At 41.2% G+C, this 20,838-nt stretch overlaps 1 protein-coding gene across 4 annotated transcripts in view; it reads right to left on the bottom strand.

Moving 5' to 3' along the window:
- TPD52L1 (TPD52 like 1) overlaps positions 1–20,838 on the bottom strand; it is a 102,585-nt gene that overhangs the window by 7,555 nt on the left and 74,192 nt on the right. For 2 of the 4 annotated variants that reach the window (XM_007190793.2, XM_007190795.2), the window contains exons 3-4: positions 20,416–20,564; positions 6,566–6,667 (exon numbers count right to left, since the gene is read on the bottom strand). In XM_007190793.2, coding sequence (XP_007190855.2) covers positions 6,566–6,667; positions 20,416–20,564 — 251 coding nt within the window. Of the gene's footprint in view, positions 1–1,198; positions 1,238–2,853; positions 2,869–2,891; positions 5,234–6,565; positions 6,668–20,415; positions 20,565–20,838 lie in introns of those variants that run through there. The other 2 variants (XM_007190792.2, XM_007190794.2) reach the window with 2 other exon arrangements.

Below are 20,838 nucleotides of genomic sequence, written 5' to 3' on the forward strand. Positions count from 1 at the left end.
GATCCCCTCCCACTGAGCCCCAACCAGGGCAGCCCAAGGAAGCACTAGGGCTCCTGGAAGCACCAAGGGAAGAGCAGTAAATCTGGTTCTAGAGTCTTATTTTTAAACATGATGAAACTGCTATCACTTAGGTGACCTTCCCAAGGCTGCCAAGTTCACCCCTAGCAGAACTGGACTACAGCCAACACCTTCTGATTCCCAATCTAACATTCACTCCTCTATACTCATCACTATTATTTTGATTTTATCTGATTGTATCACTAAGTCACCCCAACTGGAAGTGAGAGGAACCTCTTTCTCAGGAGTTTTCATCTCACCAGTAATTTTAATGACATTTTTATTGTTCAACAGACTCTTTGCCTTAATATATCCCTTAAAAAATCCTAATGAGGGCTTCCCTGGTGGCGCAGTGGTTGAGAATCTGCCTGCTAATGCAGGGGACACGGGTTCGAGCCCTGGTCTGGGAAGATCCCACATGCCGCGGAGCAACTAGGCCCGTGAGCCACAACTACTGAGCCTGCGCGTCTGGAGCCTGTGCTCCACAACAAGAGAGGCTGCGACAGTGAGAGGCCTGCGCACCGCGATGAAGAGTGGCCCTCACTTGCCACAACTAGAGAAGGCCCTCGCACAGAAATGAAGACCCAACACAGCCAAAAATAAATAAATAAATAAATAAAATTAAATTAAAAAAAAAATCCTAATGATATCCTTTCTAGAACTGTAGCCCTCTTTGTCTCCTACCTTTTCATTTAAACTTTCTGCCAGCCTTGCATTTAATTCTGTGGGAATAAAAGCATTTCCACCTTTGCAAATGTGCTTGGAATGTTCCAGGCCCTGTACTGCGTGCTTTACACAGGTTACACATCTCACAACAGCCATGTGAGGTAGGTCTTATTTATTCCAGTATACGGGTAAGAGAATAGAGATAGAGATAGGTAAATAACTTGTCTCAGGTCACACAAATCAAGAGTGGCTGGATTTAAACCAGTGGGTCTGGTCAATAGCCCAAGCCCATTACACCTACAACACTTCTACAGGATTATCAGCCTTTTTTCCTGAGGGCACTCAGAAAAGAGCATAAGATAGGTCATGGCATTTCCCTTTATATAAAGAAGGAAAAACCCCACAAAGTATCAATAAAATAACACTTCATACACATTCTGCATTGATATTATGTAAAATAATTTACACAGATTACCTCATAGCAGGCATACTTATGGAATGGCGAATGGAGTAGCTTCAGGGCAAAAGCAGATTAAAGGGGAAAAAAAAAAAAAGAAAGAAAAAAGAAGATAGTACAATATAAGTACATGAGAAACTCCCTATTCACAGTTTCAAAACAGCAATTTCAACTATTTGAAGTGCTCCCTGCACACCCCACCAAGATGAGATTTGTTTTTGTTGGGTAGGATGGGCCACAGTCACTTCCAAAGGGATAAGGAGACCAGGTGGCCTATGGCTGCATATTATTTCACTTCCTGTAGGTTCCCTATAGGCCAGGGAGGACAGGAGACTGTCTGGTTTGCCCCAGGTCAGCCCAACAGCCAGTGGACATGCTCTCCTGGCCCAGCTTCCTTCTCCTGTTCAGGAGGACGGTAAGGGGCAAGGGGCAGTGCCCAGCACACAGAGCCAGGCAGCTAAAAGCTAATCATTCCATTGTAGAGAAGCACTCCAGAGGACTGTATGTAGTTAACATGAGTCAACCAAGGAAACACATGCCAGGTAAACGCAATTCACACAGTCCAACATGGTGGCAGGGCTTCTGCATCCATCCCAGGACATCTGGTACAAAGATCAACTTTTCTAAGAACTCTTAAGATCATCAGCCTTCTCACCCCGTTGATCCTACGGCGGCTAACTCGTCTTCCCTCTGATCGACTGCCTGTTATTTCTATGTGAGTTCCACTCGGAAATCAGGCTGCAGGAAGGGAGGAAGCAAAATGGGGTCCATGTTCCTAGGCTAGCATGCCCTCGCCCAATTTCCACCACAGTCCCGGCCTTCTCTTCTCCCAGGAAGCTAACAGGTAGGGGATCAGACTCATCACCTTCCCCAACAATATCCACTGAGGTCATCAGTAGGGGCGGCACTTTACTAGAACTCAGAAAGAAAAGGACAAAGAAGTGCAGGGGATACTTATGGTCTTACCCTAGACACTCCATTTAGAAATCATAGGCAAATATTTCCTCATAAGTTACATTATAAAAAGAATTACTAAAAGAGCTTCATCAGCATTATAAATTATTCATCTCTTTAAATACATATAGTTTTCTTAAGAAAAAAAAAATTTTTAAGGCATGTAATAAGATTCTACCTAAAAGGAGGCTTAATTCAGAGACCTGGGACTGACAGTTGCACACTTGGTAACATCTGAGCTCTTCCGGTGGCCTTTCTCCTCTTCAACTTCAGAAGGTACAGAAGGTTGAAGGTAAATCATCTGCCTAAGTAACAGTTGCTAGGAATTCAGAAAAACACGACAATCTAGAGGAAAAAACTCCTGTTTCTCGACTTCACTTTCTGAAAGTTTCGTAAACATACGCAACTCGCAATTGCCACTTTCCTCTTCTTCTCTGCATTCTAAGGACCTCTGCCAGGGTAAGAAGGCATGATGCAGAAAGAGATTCCTGAGAGATGGCTCAGCAAGTGAAAGTCGTGTAAATGATTCAGAAGTGAGATACGCAGGGGCTGAGATAGATTCAAATGCATTAGGTGCCCTATACTCTGTAACTCTCCCTGGTGGTGAACACTCTTTCAGGAACAGAGACGTGGTCTTTGGCTGAAGCGCACCCACAGTGGGGCCCTGGGGAGGAAGGGAGCGGCTCGGCAGCCGGCAGGGCCCTGGGGGCAGCGCTTACCCGATGGAGTGAGACCTGCAGCCGCAGCAGCACAGGAGAGAAGAACAGGAGCAGGGTTAGTACATCAGGACGCAAGGAAGCGGCCTCGCTGCCCGCTGTCCCCTCTTTCAAGAGCCCCAAGGAAAAGATGAGGGGGCCCCATTTTTACTCTTTCTGAGTACACTGACTTTTTAATGTCTTCACAATTACTTTACCAACCTATGGTACGTGTGCTTCTCACTATTTTTCTCATGGATATATAGAGGTGGCTGGATGCTCTAATAAAGTTACATGCCTCCTCCAAAGATTTCCTCTCCACTAGATCACATGCAGTTTGAACAAATTCACCAAGAAGTCCCAAGAAGATGGCAACATTATTAACATAAAAGTGATTCTAATAGCTTGCGTTTCTTCAGAGTGCTTTCATAAATGTGACCTTATTTTACCTTCAGAGAAAACAGTCTAGTTAGGTAGCTATTAACCACGTTACCTGACAGGTGGAGAAGGAGGCAGAGCAATTCCGTGACCAGCCTAAGGGGCCTTCACTTAGTGGCAATCAGGAGAAAACGAGAACCTTAGCTCAGGAAATATTATTTATTTTTATAAAACATCTAAATTAAATCCTAACATAGCACTTTTCATCCAGTTATTAAAAGGCCCAAATTCTAGGTTTTCAAAACCTGTAAGCATTAACTTTTAATTATTTTAAAGAAAAACTGAGAGGGGATTCCCTGGCGGCCCAGTGGTTAGGACTCTGAGCTCTCACTGCCAAGGGCCCGAGTTCGATCCCTGTTCGGGAAACTAGGATCCCATAAGCCTCGCAGTGCAGCCAACAACAACAACAACAAAAAACAGCAACAAAAAACCCCCACAAAACTGAGAGGTACTGTTTTTCTTCTCAGGTATCTGAATTTTTCTGGCAATCTTTTTGAAGAAGTTCAGAAATTTGTTCCCAGAATTCACAAAAGAATTTTATGGTATAACTAACAAAATATAAAATAATATGATACTTTCAAACTGAAAAGGGGTTCAAAGTAAAATGCCTGTGATAAAATTTTAAAATTTCCCCACTATCATTTTATAAACTGGCAAATTAATTTGAACGAAAAATTTAAAACTTACTAATTGTTCTCTTTTGAGAATCGTTATTATATTAAACTTAAGTACTTTTCAAATATGACTTTTACATATATTACTTGTTCCAGTATAAAAGTAACAATTCTTTGTAAAACTTTTTGCTTTCACAGGAAGTTATCCTCATTTATTTCAAATGTTAGATATCATAGTTTGAGAAAAATATAGGCCTGAAAATATAGGTCTACAAAATATTACAGGCCCATATTTGAATGTGGACTACATTTCCCAATATTTTTAGCCACAGTTTTTAATGGAAGTTTTGTATCCTCTACACAGAGCAATAGTTAATGAAAAGTTTGGAACTCCTGGGAAACAGGTTATCCGTTATGCTAAAACAAAGCCACATTGAAACAGGAGGAAAGGCAGTCAACACAACCTTGATATTATGCCCAGTTCATGTAGGAACATGAGTATGTCAACATGCTGCATGTGTGAAACACGGTCTTCGTTCTTTACAACTTATGAAACACACTGCACTCCTGTTCACCGACTCTCCCTAATTTCCGTCCTGTGGGGTCACCTTGTAACTGAGACAGTCACTTAGTAAAGGTAAAAACTGGCATTTATTGAGTGTTTAATACATAGCAGGCTCTCTTTTGCTACTTGAATATAAACTGAAGACGTTGTTACTCTTTTCCCCATTTATAACTGAGAACAGCCACAGATTCCTAGACGCCACCCAAGACCTACTGAGGTGCAATCTTGGAGAGAGAGGTGGAATCTGAGAATATGCATTTATCAAGCTTCAGAGGTGTCTGTAAGGTCTGCTACCATTAGAGAAACACTATTCTAGTTGGCAGTATTATGCCACTGAATCCCAGTGTTCAAGTGAAAGGTTTCAACTAAGTATGTGGAGAACAAACTTTATAAACATGACAAAATATATTTTCTTGGATATAACTGGTGATAAGGTCTTTCCTGTTTTAAGGAATTATTTAATTAGTTTAGATAAATGTTTTAATGCCATTGAAATGACTGCAAATTTTTATATAATAAAGTTAGGGTTAATTCATAATCCAGAATATTTACCATTCATCACACACTGCCTCTGAAGAATTTTAACTGCTTTTTGTTATTGCTTTATTAGCAAAAATGAAGATAAAGCAATGTACTCAGATTCATGCACATGTACTTACTTAACTCTAGCCTCATGAATGCCAAGTTGTTAAGATGATGCATGAATATTGGGAACAATCCAGTAATTTTTGACGTCAAAAAATAACTTAAACACAAAGATATAAATATTTGCCTCTAGGTATCAAAGCTGCAGGGTAACAAAGAAAGCAATAGTTTAAGAATCCAATAAAATAATACACACATATTTTTTAAAAAGAAGAAATATAAAATGTACTTGAGAAGTTTTTAAAAAGTGAATTTGATTTCTAGAGAGAAAAATGACATTGATTTAAAAAGAAAAATCTCCTAAGCATATCAGCCAAATTCAAAATAAACTATGATAGGTACTTAAACAAGCAAAAAAATGAGAGTAACAACTCTATGTAAGATAGCTTCCTAGTACGTAATATGAAAAATAAAAATGGTCAATACTACATTGTTTTTCTGGTGCCTGTAGTGAGGTCATTTGGTTCTCAGTTCAAAATCTTGATATTCACCCTAATTTTATATAACAAATACAGAAAATAACCAAAATGAGCAAAGGGACTGGTTTAAAAATTTTGCTACAGCTATGCACTGGAAGATAATACAGCCATTAAAAATGAAGATGTAAGGACTTCTCTGGTGGTGCTGTGGTTTGGAGTCCGCCTGCCAATGCAGCGGACATGGGTTCGATCCCTGCTCCGGGAGGATCCTACGTGCCGCGGAGCAACTGGGCCCATGAGCCACAACTACTGAGCCTTTGAGCCTCGAGCCCATGCTCTGCAGCAGGAGAGGCCACCGGATTGAGAAACCTGAGCACCGCAACGAGAAGTGGCCCCTGCTCTCCGCAACTAGAGAAGGCCTGCGCACAGTAACAAAGACCCAATGCAGACAAAAATAAATAAATAAATATTTTTTTTAAAATGAAGATGTAATAAACATTTATTAACATATTCACAATATATTGCTAAAGTAAAGAAAGAATACTACCAGGAGCACACACTATATGGTACCTTTTTAGAATAAGAGAATAAATATCTATGCATTTAGCATAGAAAAAATACATGTACTAGTTGGAATATATACAAAAATGTAACCAAGAATAGTTTATCAGAGAATATTCCACTGACGGCATATTTTAACTTATTGTTTAAATTACAGTGATTAAAATTCAGTGTGTGCTGCATTCTTTTGAAATCTCTCCTTATTACTGGTGATTAAAGGCACCCTCTATCTTCTATTTCTACTAGGTAGGGTCCTAGTGGAAAAGGCATCTCTGGGACCAGGCCCACTAAGCTGACCTTCAGGCAGAAAATGTCCCAATATAAAAATGTATCTCAGTCACCAATACTATCAGCCACATAAAATTTTAATCCAAATTAAAAAAAAAGAATGTGTTAGGAAGACCAGTTGAGATAGATATATATATCTCTAATGCTCCCCTTCTCTCGGAAAGCCAAAGGCTTAGCCCCATTCCCGTGGTTCTTTCCCACAGTACCTCATGTCTCCAAACTTCTTGCTGATGGCCGTCCCAACGTTGCTGAAAGCTGCAGTTGCCTTCTGCCCTGCGTGACTCAGAGTTTCATGTGTTTTCTTGTAGCTAGAAATAAAACAAAAAATAAAACAGAGAAAGATAATAATAATATCATGATTTCCCATAAAACATTCATCGTACTTCTCTCTCCTGACTTTGAAAATTCCCTTTCCAAGACAGATTTAGGAAGATGATCCACAGAAGTAATTGTTTCTATTCATTGTTTGGGGAGGATGGGTTGGTGGCAGCTCATCAGAGGGAAACTCAGACCATTAAATCTGAATTCAGGAAAAATATACATATATAAGTCCAGATCTGAATGTGCAGATCTTTAATCACAAATAGTGGAACTGCTCTGAGAGTAGAGAGTTATTCTTAAAGAGATGTATTAACTCTAAGAAGTGACGACGAAAGCTCTAGCCATCAACGGTAACACAAATTAGAAAATGTATATTTCAAAGGGAAATTTAAGCTTTTACTGCTTATGTGGGTAAAAGTAACCATAAAATGGCAAAATAGAACTAGTTACTTAATTTTCGAATACTTAGAGCTGGGAATAAGAAGGGTGCATAATCTTAATATAGTTACTTTTTTCAAAACAGTTTTAGGAATATAGTACTGCAATGATCTGTTCACAAGCCTATGTCCCCACAAGGCTGACTCCCTGAGGGCAAGGAAGCCATTCATCTTTGTGTCCCCAGTATGTGGCAGAGGGATACAGGGGAAACTTAATAAATACTAGAGGAATGAATCAATGATCAAAGAGCTCCTCTGTGGCTGTGAACTGGGAGTCATGGCAGTAAGAACAATGCAGTGTGATGGATTATAGAGAGAGAATGGACGGACTTGACAGGAGGTTATAAGTGACAAATGGAACAAGACGAAAAAATTGGCTTAAGGTTTTGAGCATGGTGACAGGAAAGGCAGTGGTGTATCCACTGGGCTAGGAAATTTCTAAGCGTTAATTAATAAAGTAGAAAACAAAAGGCACCTAACCTGAGGGAATAAAAAGAAATCAGCCGAAAATTTCGTATACCATTTCACAGTATATGTAAGTCAAGTCATTATGCTATACAGCTTAAACTTATACAGTGCTGCATGTATTATATTTAATTTAATATATCTCAATAAAACTGAAACAAACCAAACCAAAAAATTTTCAACTGATTTTTAAAAAATAAATGAATTCTTTTTTTTTAAACATCTTTATTGGAGTATAATTGCTTTACAATGGTTAGTTTCTGCTTTATAACAAAGTGAATCAGCTCTACATATACATATATCTCCATATCTCCTCCCTCTTGTGTCTCCCTCCCACCCTCCCTATCCCACCCCTCTAGGTGGTCACAAAGCACCGAGCTGATCTCCCTGTGCTATGCGGCTGCTATGTGGCTGCTTCCCACTATAAACTAATTCTTATAATGCACATACCATCTTCTTCCAATATATGCTGCTCCCAGGTAAGTTCCCCCAAAGCTCCTTGCTTAGCCTAGAACACTTGCATGCATATGGTACATCTAAGAAGACTATGTCCTGTGAAATTCATTGTGTAGGAACTTCCGTCATCCCTCCCACCCTTCCACCTCCCACAAATCATCCGGCCCTAAATATACTAACAGACTCTACACAAATGCTTTAAAACATGCTCCTTGGTCTTCCTTGGGACTGAAATCACTTTATTAACATGGTATTCTATTATTCTTTTTTTGTTAGCAGGAAGGAATGAGTCTGATATTATCAGCACCGTATGTTATTTATTTACACAATGCCTGTTTTTCAGGAAGTGTAAAAATCAAGTATTATCTAGATGATAAAACCAAACCAAATATTCATTTACTAAACAGACATTTTCTAGGGAATAGGGAAAGACCTACAGGAATAAGGGTCAAAGCAGAATTTGGTGAACGGGAGGTAATTTGTGTCTCTGGGGAGAGGTATGTGATTAGGGGAGGTGGACCCCAGACGGCTCTGGGTCAAGCAGCAAATGAGAAGTGGGAAGATGAAAGAAAGGAACAGCTTTTAGAATGTTTGCTTAACTTTGTTCGCTGCCAAGTTACAAAAATATCAGTTATTCAAATTACAACTTTCTTTTTACATTTTACTATAGGATGTTAGGTTTTAATTATGGCAGGAGAATATTTTTGATCATGTGAAATCATGGAATTGCAGGCAGATTACACATAAAATAAAATATTAATCTCTAACTTCTTATTAGTGATAAGGCAGTTAATATAGCACTAAATGTGGACCAGAAATAAAAATCTCAATCATTATTACAAGAATTCAGGAGGTGTGATCTTGAAATGGTACATGCTGAGAATTCTTCAGAAGAAACATGCTACTAAACAGGTTCCCAAAGCAGTGTCCTGGCGCTTGGATTAACTAGGCATAGAGATAGCCTTTAAAACAAAGATTTAAAGGTAGTAGTTTTAGCCTTAAAAACAAAAGGATTTATTTACAAGTAAACAAAGAAAAATGTGGAATGCTATTCCAGTTATATTTTTAGGATGCTGACAAAGTTTTCACAAAGTAGTAACCCGGCCATGAAATCAGATCTATAGAGGGAACTCCCTGGCGGTCCAGTGGCTATGATTCTGTGCTTTCACTGCCGACGGCATGGGTTCGATCCCTGGTTGGGGAACTAAGATCCCACAAGCTGCACAGCATGGCCCCAAAAAACCCCCAAAATCAGATCTATGGAAAATGGCCTGTAAAACATGAAATCCATACATGATGGAAGTGAGGAAGACACTATATTATTTATACACAGATGAAACATGGTCTTGCACTATGGGCTGGAATTCAGAATTAGGCTCAATTCTAATTAGTAAGGAAAACTTTTCCCTATGCAAAAGTTTCTCAGGCATATTGGTGAGGAAATAGAGTAATCCATTAAATAACCCAAAGAGGAGACTTTGTATCTTTTCCCTTCTACTCCTTTCACACTCCATAGCCAACCCATCAAGAGACCCTGCTAGTTCAACCTTCCAAATAGATCTAGAATCTGTCTACTGTCTCACCACCTCTACTGGTCTCTGCCTTAGTTCAATTCACCATCATCACTCACCTGGGGTCTTGGCCAAGTGAGTGTCAGAGGAACAGAGTTGGGTTCTGGGGGGAAATGGGCACAGAAGAGGGAATCGAGGAAGGCCAAGAGAAGACAGTCAATCGGGTATCCACCCAGTACTGCCTCTGTAAGGCCTGAAAGGTGACTCAAGGGAAAAGTAAAAAATTACTCTGCCACACTGTGGTCTTTGCATGAGGTTGGGACTGGGTACCAGTTAGAGAATTCCTTCTTGTGTTGGTCCTGCATTTCTTTCAGGAATTTCTTGCAATTAAAGCAAATATTTAATTTACTTGTAAACTTTCCACATAGTTGAACTTTTATATATTTGAGAATGCTTTGAATTTTGAGGTAAGAAGTGACTTTTGAACACTTTGTGTGTGTGTGTGTGTGTGTGTGTGTGTGAGACATTCTAAATTTAATGTCTTCATTTAAAAATAGCTAGTCAGGGAGAAGTACAGATAGCCCGCCGCATCTGTGGGTTCTGCATCTGCGCATTCAACCAACCACAGATGGAAAATATTCAGGAAAAAAATTCCAGGAAGTTCTAAAAAGCAAAACTTGAATTTGCCATCTGTGGGTAACTATTTCCATAGCATTTACACTGTATTTAGATCTATTTACACTGCATTAGGTTTTATAAGTAATCTAGAGATGATTTCATGTGTATGGGAGGATGCGTATAGGTCATATGCAAATACTACACCATTTTATATAAGGGACTTGAGCATCCATGGATTTTGGTATCTGCATGGGTCCTGGGACAAAACCCCCGCAGATACCTAGGGGTGACTCTACATATAGTAAGCAATAAGTGTTAGCACATTATGTTTTAAACACGCTTCTGTATCAAAATGTGAGACAGGTGTTTACAGGCATCTGACTACTTTAGTGAGGTATTAGGGACATTTAAGTCCTCACCATGAAAAATGCATCTCTATATCTATGTGAAATTTCAAAGTTAAAATTCAAACATATGGAGAGCTCAATGGAGTGTTAAAGATTTTAGGGACTGTTAACTCTTTATTTCTGGGAATTATAAAATGTTAAATCTGAAAGGCACTAGAGCCCGATCCCTTAAGACTACAGATGATGAAACTGAGGCCCAGAAGAGCTGAGTGACCCTTTAATGACAGAGGTAGGGTTAGAGTAGGCAGTGTGCCTACCTTCCATCAGAGTGTCTTGTTGCCTAGGAGATGACAAGGGTGAATTAGATCAACTCCAGTGTTTGTGGAGAGAAATAATAATACTATATTTCAAGAAATTTTAAGATGCACATTTTCTACCCACACTTTTAGACCTCTTCCCCTAGGCTAACCACTACATTTCTTGAAAACAATTAGTAGTCCTTATATACATTACTTAGAGACCAATAATTGAGGACAAGAGATTTCTAGGGGTTAGGCAATGAGAGAGGGTTATACATGGGGAAGTGAGCTCCACGAACAAAATAACTAGGGACTCCATGAAAAATAGGTCAGCAGGCTCAGAGCATTTAAAAGCTCCAAGGAGTACCACACACATTACAGCCTAAGTGGAGGGTCCCTCTGGAGTTGTGCACTGCACAGACCCTGTACCTTATGGTGCATCCTAATTGGGCTTGATCTTAAAACTGAATAAGTAATATACATCCTCAGCCAGAGGCTAAGAGCCTGTGTCTTGAAAAAACGCTCTTCTGTCAGGCCACAGATAACCCCCAAGGAAGTCGGTGTATTTGCATTTTACTCCCTTTATTGTGCCACGAAATTCTGTACATAGTTTGTACTACTAATACTGAAAACTGTTTTTTCAACTCTATCACATAAAATTATGTTCAATAGCATTCAAATAATGAAAAACAATTTAAATACTAACATTCTGATTGACTTGACAACCTTATAATTTAAATGGAAGTGGTATTTAGCATTTTACATTACTAGCGTCTCTTATTTTAAGCTAAATATAAATTATACCATTGCTGAGTTCCATAATTGATAGAGTGGACAACTAACACATCTTCCTTAAATAAAAATCAAGTGTTAAGATATCCTCAGGGACTTCCCTGGTGGCGCAGCAGTTAAGAATCTGCCTGACAGTGCAGGGGACACGGGCTCGAGCCCTGCTCTGGGAAGATCTCACATGCCGCGGAGCAACTAAGCCCGTGCACCACAACTACTGGGCCTGCGCCCTAGAGCCTGCAAGCCACAACTACTGAGCCTGTGTGCCACAACTACTGAAGCCCGTGCTCCTAGAGCTCGTGCTCCACAGCAAATGAAGCCACCGCAATGAGAAGCCCGCGCACCGCAACGAAGAGTAGCCCCCGCTCGCTGCAACTATAGAAAGCCCGCGCGCAGCAACGAAGACCCAACACAGTCATAAATAAATAAATAAATAAATAAATAAATAAATTAATTAATTAATTAATTTATTTATTTATTAAATAGAAAAAAGATATCCTCAGGTTGCTGTCAATTGTGCACTGGGAGGTAAGAAAATTGGGAGTATTTGCTTCAAGAAGTCTGTGTTGGGTGCCTCTCCTCAGGGTTCCCATAATCCCCTCTGCACAGCTCTTTGCAAACGTCCTCCCAATGTGCTGCAATTACGGTTTTTAAACCTCTCTCTGGGACTCGCCTGAACTTCCTGAGGGCAGAACCACGTCTTGTTCATCATCACTGTATCCCCAGTGCCTGAATCAACTAGAGCAAGAGTCACGTGAGTTTTCTCTGGACTCTGGAGGCTGGGATGCCCCAGCTTCAGCTACAGGTGCAGAGTCAGGACTTGGCAGCGCGAAGTTCTAACTCTGGAGAAGAGCCACAGCGACCTTAAGGTGAGTGAGGGCAATTCTTCCTTGCGTGCTCTAAAGCAATCCAGCAAACAGTAGCTTTGGAGGAACCTGCACTTCCCAACAAGGCTCAAATATGGTCCAGTGTCGAACCTTTCTTCGGCAAAAGTTTAACTGTGATAAACAAATGGCAGCTCACATTTATTAAGCACTTTGTATGCGTTAACTTATTGAAGATGCATTTTGTTTGCTTGTTTTGAGTACAAGTAATCTTCCTCTTTTCCAATGAAAGTCAACAGAAAAATAGGCTTTACTTTTCAGAGATTCAGTTTGGCTGGAATGGATAGCTTCCCCCCTCCCAGCTTTACTGAGGTATAACTGACAAAACAAAATTGTGAGATATTGGATTTGATATACATATACACTGTGAAAGGACTCTTTTCCATCTAGTAAATTAACATATCCATCACCTCACATACATATGTGTGTGTGTGTGTGTGTGTGTGTGTATGAGAACATTTAAGTTCTACTCTCTTAGCAAATTTCAAATATACAATACAGTGTTACCAATTATAGTCATGATATACATTAGATCCTCAGACCTTATTCATCTTATAACTGAAAGTATGTATTCTTACCAACCTCTCCCTATTTCACCCATACGCCCACCTCTAGCAACCACCCTTTAACTCTGTTTCCAAGAGTTTGACTTTTTTTTAGATTCCACATATAAGTGATACCATGCAGTATCTGCCCTTCTCTGACTTACTTCACTTAGCATAATGCTCTCAAGGTCCATCCATGTTGTCGCAAACAGCAGGATTTCCTTCTTTCTCATGGCTGAATAATATTCCATTGCATTCGTGTGTGTGTGTGTGTGTGTGTGCGCACATCTTTAAGGAATGGGTAGCATTTAACTGCTAGAACAGGTGAGCTGTTTGGCCAGCACACCGACAAGGGGCTCTTCAGTAGTGTGGGGTAAGGTTCTCTGCAAGCCAAATAAAAGGCATTCTGTTGACTTTTCATGCAGATTCCTCTTCATGTCTTAACAGATTTGAAAGTCAGTGTTAATAATCAAAAGGAGAAAGCGTGTCATCTTCTAACATGTTCTGACTTAAAGCATTTTTCTACATACGGATAGAAGAAAAAATTTTAAATTCAACAGTCTTTTTACAAAAAGATATCTTATAGTCCAAATCTGTTTTCTATTATGGAATTTAAAAGAGAGTATTACTTGAACAGTTGCATATGCAGCATTTCACCAAAGACACAAAAACTATTTAGGCTTCTTTTCTTCCAAAGCTTCCCTAAACACACTATCAAAACATAGATTTACCACTTGAATCTAGAAAAGTAGAACCTACTTCCTGCCTTGTGTGATAAGATGAAAGCCGAAAGGTAAGAAGAATGAACGACCATGTGAGAGATGCGCTACGTGGTCTTTTTAAATTAGGTCCTTAATCTTCACTGGCACCTCTGAACCCAATGGTGCCACAACTGGCTCCTCATAAAAAGAGATAATAATCTTTACTGACCATAATAAGCTGGAAGTCTTAGAAGCACAAAAGCAAAGAGTAAATAAATCATAAACTGAGCTTCAATTTTCAAGCACTGTGCATTTTTTTTTAATGCTGAATATTAGAGTTTTACTCCTCTGTATATAGGATGAAGTTATTAAGCTTTCCGAAAAGATGGAATGGTTTAAATTCCATTCCACAACCTTCTCCCCTTTGTAGACCTACCATTTGTTCTACGATACAACTCAGTGTTTATTGGTGGTGGGCAATTTCACCGGTTAGCAAAGGCTGAACACTCACTAAAATGAAGCATATCAGTTGTAATAGCCCACCACGACATCAAGTTTCCAAATTCCTTTTCCTTCTATTTCCAGAAGAGATTCAATTTCTCCTCCAGTGGTCTCCCCACCTCTTCACCCCAAAGCCGCCCACCTCCCCCATGCTTCCTTGAAGCCTAAAAACATTAAAAAGCTTCAGGATGAGGGTGGGGGGAATTTTTTGTGAGTGTTCTTAGATACTCTGAAATCAAGGCAAATAAAAAACTATGACAAAAACAACAGCAACGACAAACCCAGGGACACAGATGACCTCTTGACCTACTACTGTATGGTTTTCTTTCTATAAAGGAGATAATTTTAGTCTGTGGTGTAGTTATTCCTACTCATCTGGTCCTATTCCAATTTGAATCCTACCACAGACTAAAATATGCCAAGATCGTTCATTAACATGTCACAGATTTTCTTTTCATTATAAATCAAACTAAATAGGTCATGATTGCTTAATCAGTATGCAAAGTATTGCCTCTGGGATACCTGCAATACTCTGACAGCTGAAATTCTTTTTAGTGCTTTGAAATCTAATTCTCTCCAATCTAACCTTACCCCAGTTCATCATTTCCCCACATCAAAATTTCATTGTATGAGGTATAGATATTGTTCTAGAATGGGTATCATGGACGCTAAGAGCAGGGATTTAAATATTCAGGGGAAAAATAGATTCTGCTTTTCTGTCCACCCCCCTCCCCCCAACATATGATTAAGACTTTTCCCTTTCCCTCAGCAGCCAAGAACAAATGGTGGGAGAAAGATGCTCTCCTGAAATTATGTTGCTGATAGACTCATGCCTCCCTCTTAAGAAAGAGATTTATTCTTCTTTAAAAGGAAAGTTCACATCATTCCTAAAGGTTAGTGAGTCCATGATCATCTGTATTTATTAACTCATCTCTGAGGAAATCTCATCTAGGTCTGCAGCTTTCAATGCATCAATATGTAGATGACTCTCAAATGTCCATTTCCATCCCTGACTTTTCCTCCGAGTTGCCCTCTCAACATATAAACTTGTTTATCTACTGGATGTCTCAGACTGCGCACAGCCAGAACAGAATTCTTGGGTGTCCTCACCAGACCCGTTTCCTAGAACAGCAAACAGGCCTACAGAGTGTCAGACACTGTTCTGCACTCATTGAATCCTCACTACCTACGATCGGTACTAATACGATCTCATGTCATGGAGGCAGGGGACCCAGATGTCAAACCAGGCAGTTGGTTGGAGTGCACAGCCCACCAGCTTAACTACAGTGCTAAACTCCCACTGCTGTAACCAGTCTCAGTATTCACCCAGGCCCACCAGCTTAACTACAGTGTTAACCCCCCACTGCTGTAACCAGTCTCAGTATTCACCCAGGAGCCCAAGTCAGAGACCTAAGGTCACACTTGATCCCTCGATTTCCCTCACCGCCCACCCCACCTCCAAACCACTGGGAAGTCCCATTGGGTCGCCCTCCAGATCCTGTCCCCTCTCTGCTCATGACTCTCCATCATGACAACCCGGGCCACTGCAACAGTCTTATAAATGATTTTCTGGTTTCCATTCCTGCCTCTTCACAATCTGTATTACACAAACTAACCAGAATGTTCTTTTAAAAAGGTGAATTAGAACAAGTCACTTCCTGCTGCAAATTCTCCAACGGCATCCAAAGCTCTTGGAATAAAATCCTCACTTCTCCCCTTGGCCTGGGAGGCCCCAGAGGCTCTGACCTCAAGCTCCTCTCACTACACTCCAGACACAGCCCTCTCCTCTGCTTCCTGAAACCTGTAAAGCCAGGTCTTGCCTCAGTGTCCTTGTGGCAATTTTTTCCTCAGCCTGAAAGCTCTTCCCCAGATCCTCACAAGATCATATCTTTCTGTCACTCAGGTCTCAGCTCAAAGAAACCTCCCAGGACAGGATTCCCCTGTCGGGGACCCATCAAAGCAGCTTCCACGCTCTCCCGCGAGTCACTCTCTAGTACCTCAACCTATGCGGTCTTCATCATAACATCCCGACAGATCCTCATTTGTTTGCTGCTCGTTTCCTGCCCTTTTCCCTTTCAACACTCATAGAGATTAGGAACTTCGTCCATCTTGTTGAATCCTGTATCCTGAAGGCTTAGATTAGCCCCTGGGTAATAATGCCTAATAGCAGACACTCACTAACACTTGTTGGGTAAACAAACTGTCAGGACCCCCTTAACAGCTTTCTATTGCCTGTGGATAAAGAATAACTCTGTTATAAACAGATGCCACAAGCCCCGGCCCCTTCTCCCCACCATCTCAACAAGACTAAGTAATTGGACGGCTTTTCCTTAGGAGGAGGAGCCTTCTCTGCCAGCCTCAACCAGCTGTACCTCCCCCAGGACGCTCCTCCTGCCCCCGTGGCCCGATTAAACTCCAAATCATCCTTCAGAGTTCTGCTTAAACATCTTACTCACAAAAGCTTCCCTGAGACACCAGGCAAGGTTCCATCCCCTGCTGTACATCCCCTACAATACCCTGGATTCGCCGTTACAACCCTGTCACACTTAGCTTTTAACCGGTTACTTGTAAAAAACTTGTAAAATAAACAAAAACAAAACTCTGTTTTCCTGACCACGACTTTAAACTCGAAAACCCCAGGGAATAAATCTGTTCTACTCATTCAACAAAAAGCCTGATACTAAGGGTACTGCCTGACTATAAAACCAATTGGTTTTTCAAACATGGGAAAACCAGGAACTATATATTCTCCAGTGCGCAAAGAGGCTACAAGCCTTCCTTGAACTTGTCTGCTCTAAGTCCATGTCTCAGGAAACCATGACCCATTCCCCTCACTCCCCCCGCCGCCTGCCCTGGCAGACCCAGAACAAACTGGCCACACCCTCTGCTCAGATATTCCCTGCTCCCTCCCTCCTCTCAGCAACAGAAGAGCCCGAATTGCCCTCCCTCCATTGGGTTCTCTTATCCTTGCAGTGTGGTCAGGGAGCCCAAGCAGAAAGATCCTGCCTGGTTCTGACACCCCAGAAGGAAGTTCAGATCAAGTGACAAGAAACCCCAGACCTGGATTAAATACAGAGGTCACCAGACCCAGGGAATTAGAGATGGCTCGGCCTCACCCTATCAGGGCCATTAATTGGTATAGGTCACCAAAGTGCAAAGACAAAAAGCAAAACTACTGACAGATAAGCTCATTTAATTTAGTGCCTAAAATCCAGCTATTCTGAATTTTCAGGAGATTGTTCATACGGTGTTGGCAATATATATATTTTAAATTGATAAACATCAGTGTGTAGTTTCTTATCTTCTTCCATAATCATCATGTTGGGGAAGGTTGGTCAACCTCTGGAGAGACACTGATGGGCTTCCTGGCTCCATCCTGCCCTACTCTGGACTGTATCCTGACCCTTTCTGGATGAGCCCATGGGGTGCACATGCACAGATGCAGATAGAATTGCTAGGCGCTTAGAGCTGGAGAGAATATTCCCCTTTACATGGACACTAAGGGAACCACAGTGTGGAGACGTCAGGCTCCTCTTAGATCTAACTCCTCATGCAAAGGGCATCTTCACTAAGGTCTTAGATCTTAGTTCCCAGTAACCAGCAGGCAAAGTTAGCCCCCAGCCAAACTGAAATAATTGCTGTCCATCATGGGTACCTTTTCTTACTACCAGGCCCCTCTATGCCTGGGAGAAATGTACCAGCAAAGAGAAAAATTGTTTCCCACTTAGATACTAGCAATGTAATATCTTTACCTTCCAAGGAGTAATACTAGGGAAGAAAATGCATAACACAAAGACAAAAATTTCTTGATGGTGGAATCTGGGGTCAAGGGATAGGAAGCCTCTGTGGTTTCTCCATCGGCCCCCAGCTCCCAACACACAAAAGGAAGAACAATCGCATTATGAGGCGGGCACCTTCTTCCCTTCGGCACAAGACCCCCTGGCAAGCAAAATATTTTAAATCATTAGAGAAGTACCACAATAGTTAAATATTTCATGCAATTTAAAAAGTAACCCCATGAAAGCATGATTGTAGAATACCCTAACCTATTCTGTACCTTGCCTAATATCAGACAGGAAGATAATGGCAAAGCTGAAAACATTTCTGTTGGTCTAAGTAAGAAAAACTTGCTTCTCTTGTGTTTTTCCTGTACTCTCACACTTACCAGCACACGCAAGACACTTGTGACACTAAATGTGTGTGGGGGGTTCTCACACCGAGCAATTCTGTGACACCAGCTGGGCGTTCTACAATTTAACTCAATTCTGACACTATCTACCTGGAGATCGAGTCAGACCCCACAGGTTAAGGGCTCAGTCCCACAAGACTGCTCCCCACTCACCTCACTCCAGATGCCAATCGCAAGTCCAGATCATCACCAGTGCTCCTGACCAGTGGGCTATAAATCAGAGGTTCCCACAACCTCCTCCTTGAGTTCAATTAATTTGATAGAGTGGCTCACAGAACTCAGGAAAACAGGTTCCTTACTAGGTTACCGATTTATTGTAAAAATGATATGATGAAAGATACAGATGTACAACCAGATGGAAGAGCCATGTGGGGATGGGTACCGAGCTTCCATTCTCTCTCCTGGTACGCCACCCTCCCGGCACCTCCATGTGTTCAGCAACCCTAAAGCTCTCCAAACCCCATATTTTTGAGATTTCTATGGAGGCTTCATCATGTAGGCATGATAGATCACTTCCAGCTCCTTTTCCCTCTCTAGAGAACGGGAGTGTGGGACTGAGAGTTCCAAGCTTCAAATCATGGCTTGGTCTTTCTGGTGACCAGCCCTCATCCAGGAGTCCACCAAGAGTCGCCTCATTAGAACCAAGGATACTGCTATCACCCAGGAAATTCCAAGGGATCTAGGAACTCTGTGTCAGGAACCAGGGTCAAAATGCAAATGTTAGGAGGCTTCCCTGGTGGCACAGTGGTTGAGAATCTGCCTGCTAATGCAGGGGACACGGGTTCGAGCCCTGGTCTGGGAAGATCCCACATGCCGTGGAGCACCTGGGCCCGTGAGCCACAACTACTGAGCCTGCGCGTCTGGAGCTTGTGCTCCGCAACAAGAGAGGCCGCGATAGTGAGAGGCCCGCGCACCGCGATGAAGAGTGGCCCCCGCTTGCCACAACTAGAGAAAGCCCTCGCACAGAAACGAAGACCCAACACAGCCAAAAATAAATAAATTAATTAATTAATTAAAAATGAATAATGCTTAACAAAAAATGCAAATGTTAGAACAAAAGATGCTCTTGGTGCTCTTATCACGTAGGAAATTATAAGGGTTTTGGGAGCTCTGTGCCAGAAACCGGGGGCAGAAACCAATATATTCTATTATTTCATGTGGCCTTAACCCAGTTCTAACATTCCCTAGAGTACTGGGGATAAAAGCACACCCCCAAACATGAGAGGTACAAGCTTTTCTTTTCACGTAAATGGACAAAAAGTCTGTACAGTTTTTTTTTTTTTTTTTTTTTTTTTTAAATATTTATTTATTTATTTATGGCTGTGTTGGGTCTTCGTTTCTGTGCGAGGGCTTTCTCCAGTTGTGGCAAGCGGGGGCCACTCTTCATCGCGGTGCGCGGGCCTCTCACTATCGTGGCCTCTCCTGTTGCGGAGCACAGGCTCCAGATGCGCAGGCTCAGTAATTGTGGCTCACGGGCCTAGTTGCTCCGTGGCATGTGGGATCCTCCCAGACCAGGGCTCGAACCCGTGTCCCCTGCATTGGCAGGCGGATTCTCAACCACTGCGCCACCAGGGAAGCCCCTGTACAGTTTTTAAAGCTGTCAACCATTTTTGATAGTAACTCAAAATATGCAGTGAATGCCAAGTATTCTGAGGATTTAGAATTTTATGAGAAAACATAAGGAAAAAGTATATATTTAACAAATGTTAAAAAATATATATATATATAATGAAGAGAAAGAACTTTAAACTGTACAACTCCATAAAAGTAGTCTGAGTGAAAACAGTGTTGGTGAACAAAGTTTTATTTCATGAAGCTACTTTATAGAGTCTGCATCATGCAACATATTAATGATTATTCATATTTCCTTATTTTACTTCTGGAGAAAATATTTTTCCCTAGCCACCAGTATGAAATCAGCCTCATGGGAAAAAAACTGAAGAGGCAAGACAGCAGGCTGAGTGATTTATTTTTAAGAAAAACGTATACTTACGCAGTAGTAGTCTGCACATCATGCCAGCTTCTGCTGAAGTTCTGTTTTAATTCATTCATCAAGTTCATGCCGAGTTTTTGTTTTATCTCAACCAGGCGCCTTTCTTTCGCTGATAAAACTTGTCGTAATGTTGTAATTTCATCTTCTAGCTACAGGTAGGAGGGAAAATGGTGGGGAAAGAGGTCAGACCAGCTGAAACACACACGGGTGCCCTCGGTGCTCCAAAGCAGCCTGTGCGCCCTCTTGTTTACATAGCCCGGTGCATGGCCTTAGCAAACACATCCTGTAGAGAAGACAGTCTAATATTTAAAAATGAAAGTAGATTTTTTTTAGCTTTAATGATTCTAAAAGAAATCACTACTCCTTGTAAAAAATTCACTCATACAGCAAAATATAAAGAAAATAAAAATCATGTGTAATCTA

Source organism: Balaenoptera acutorostrata, chromosome 14 (assembly GCF_949987535.1).
Source record: "Balaenoptera acutorostrata chromosome 14, mBalAcu1.1, whole genome shotgun sequence".
NCBI lineage: Eukaryota > Metazoa > Chordata > Mammalia > Artiodactyla > Balaenopteridae > Balaenoptera > Balaenoptera acutorostrata.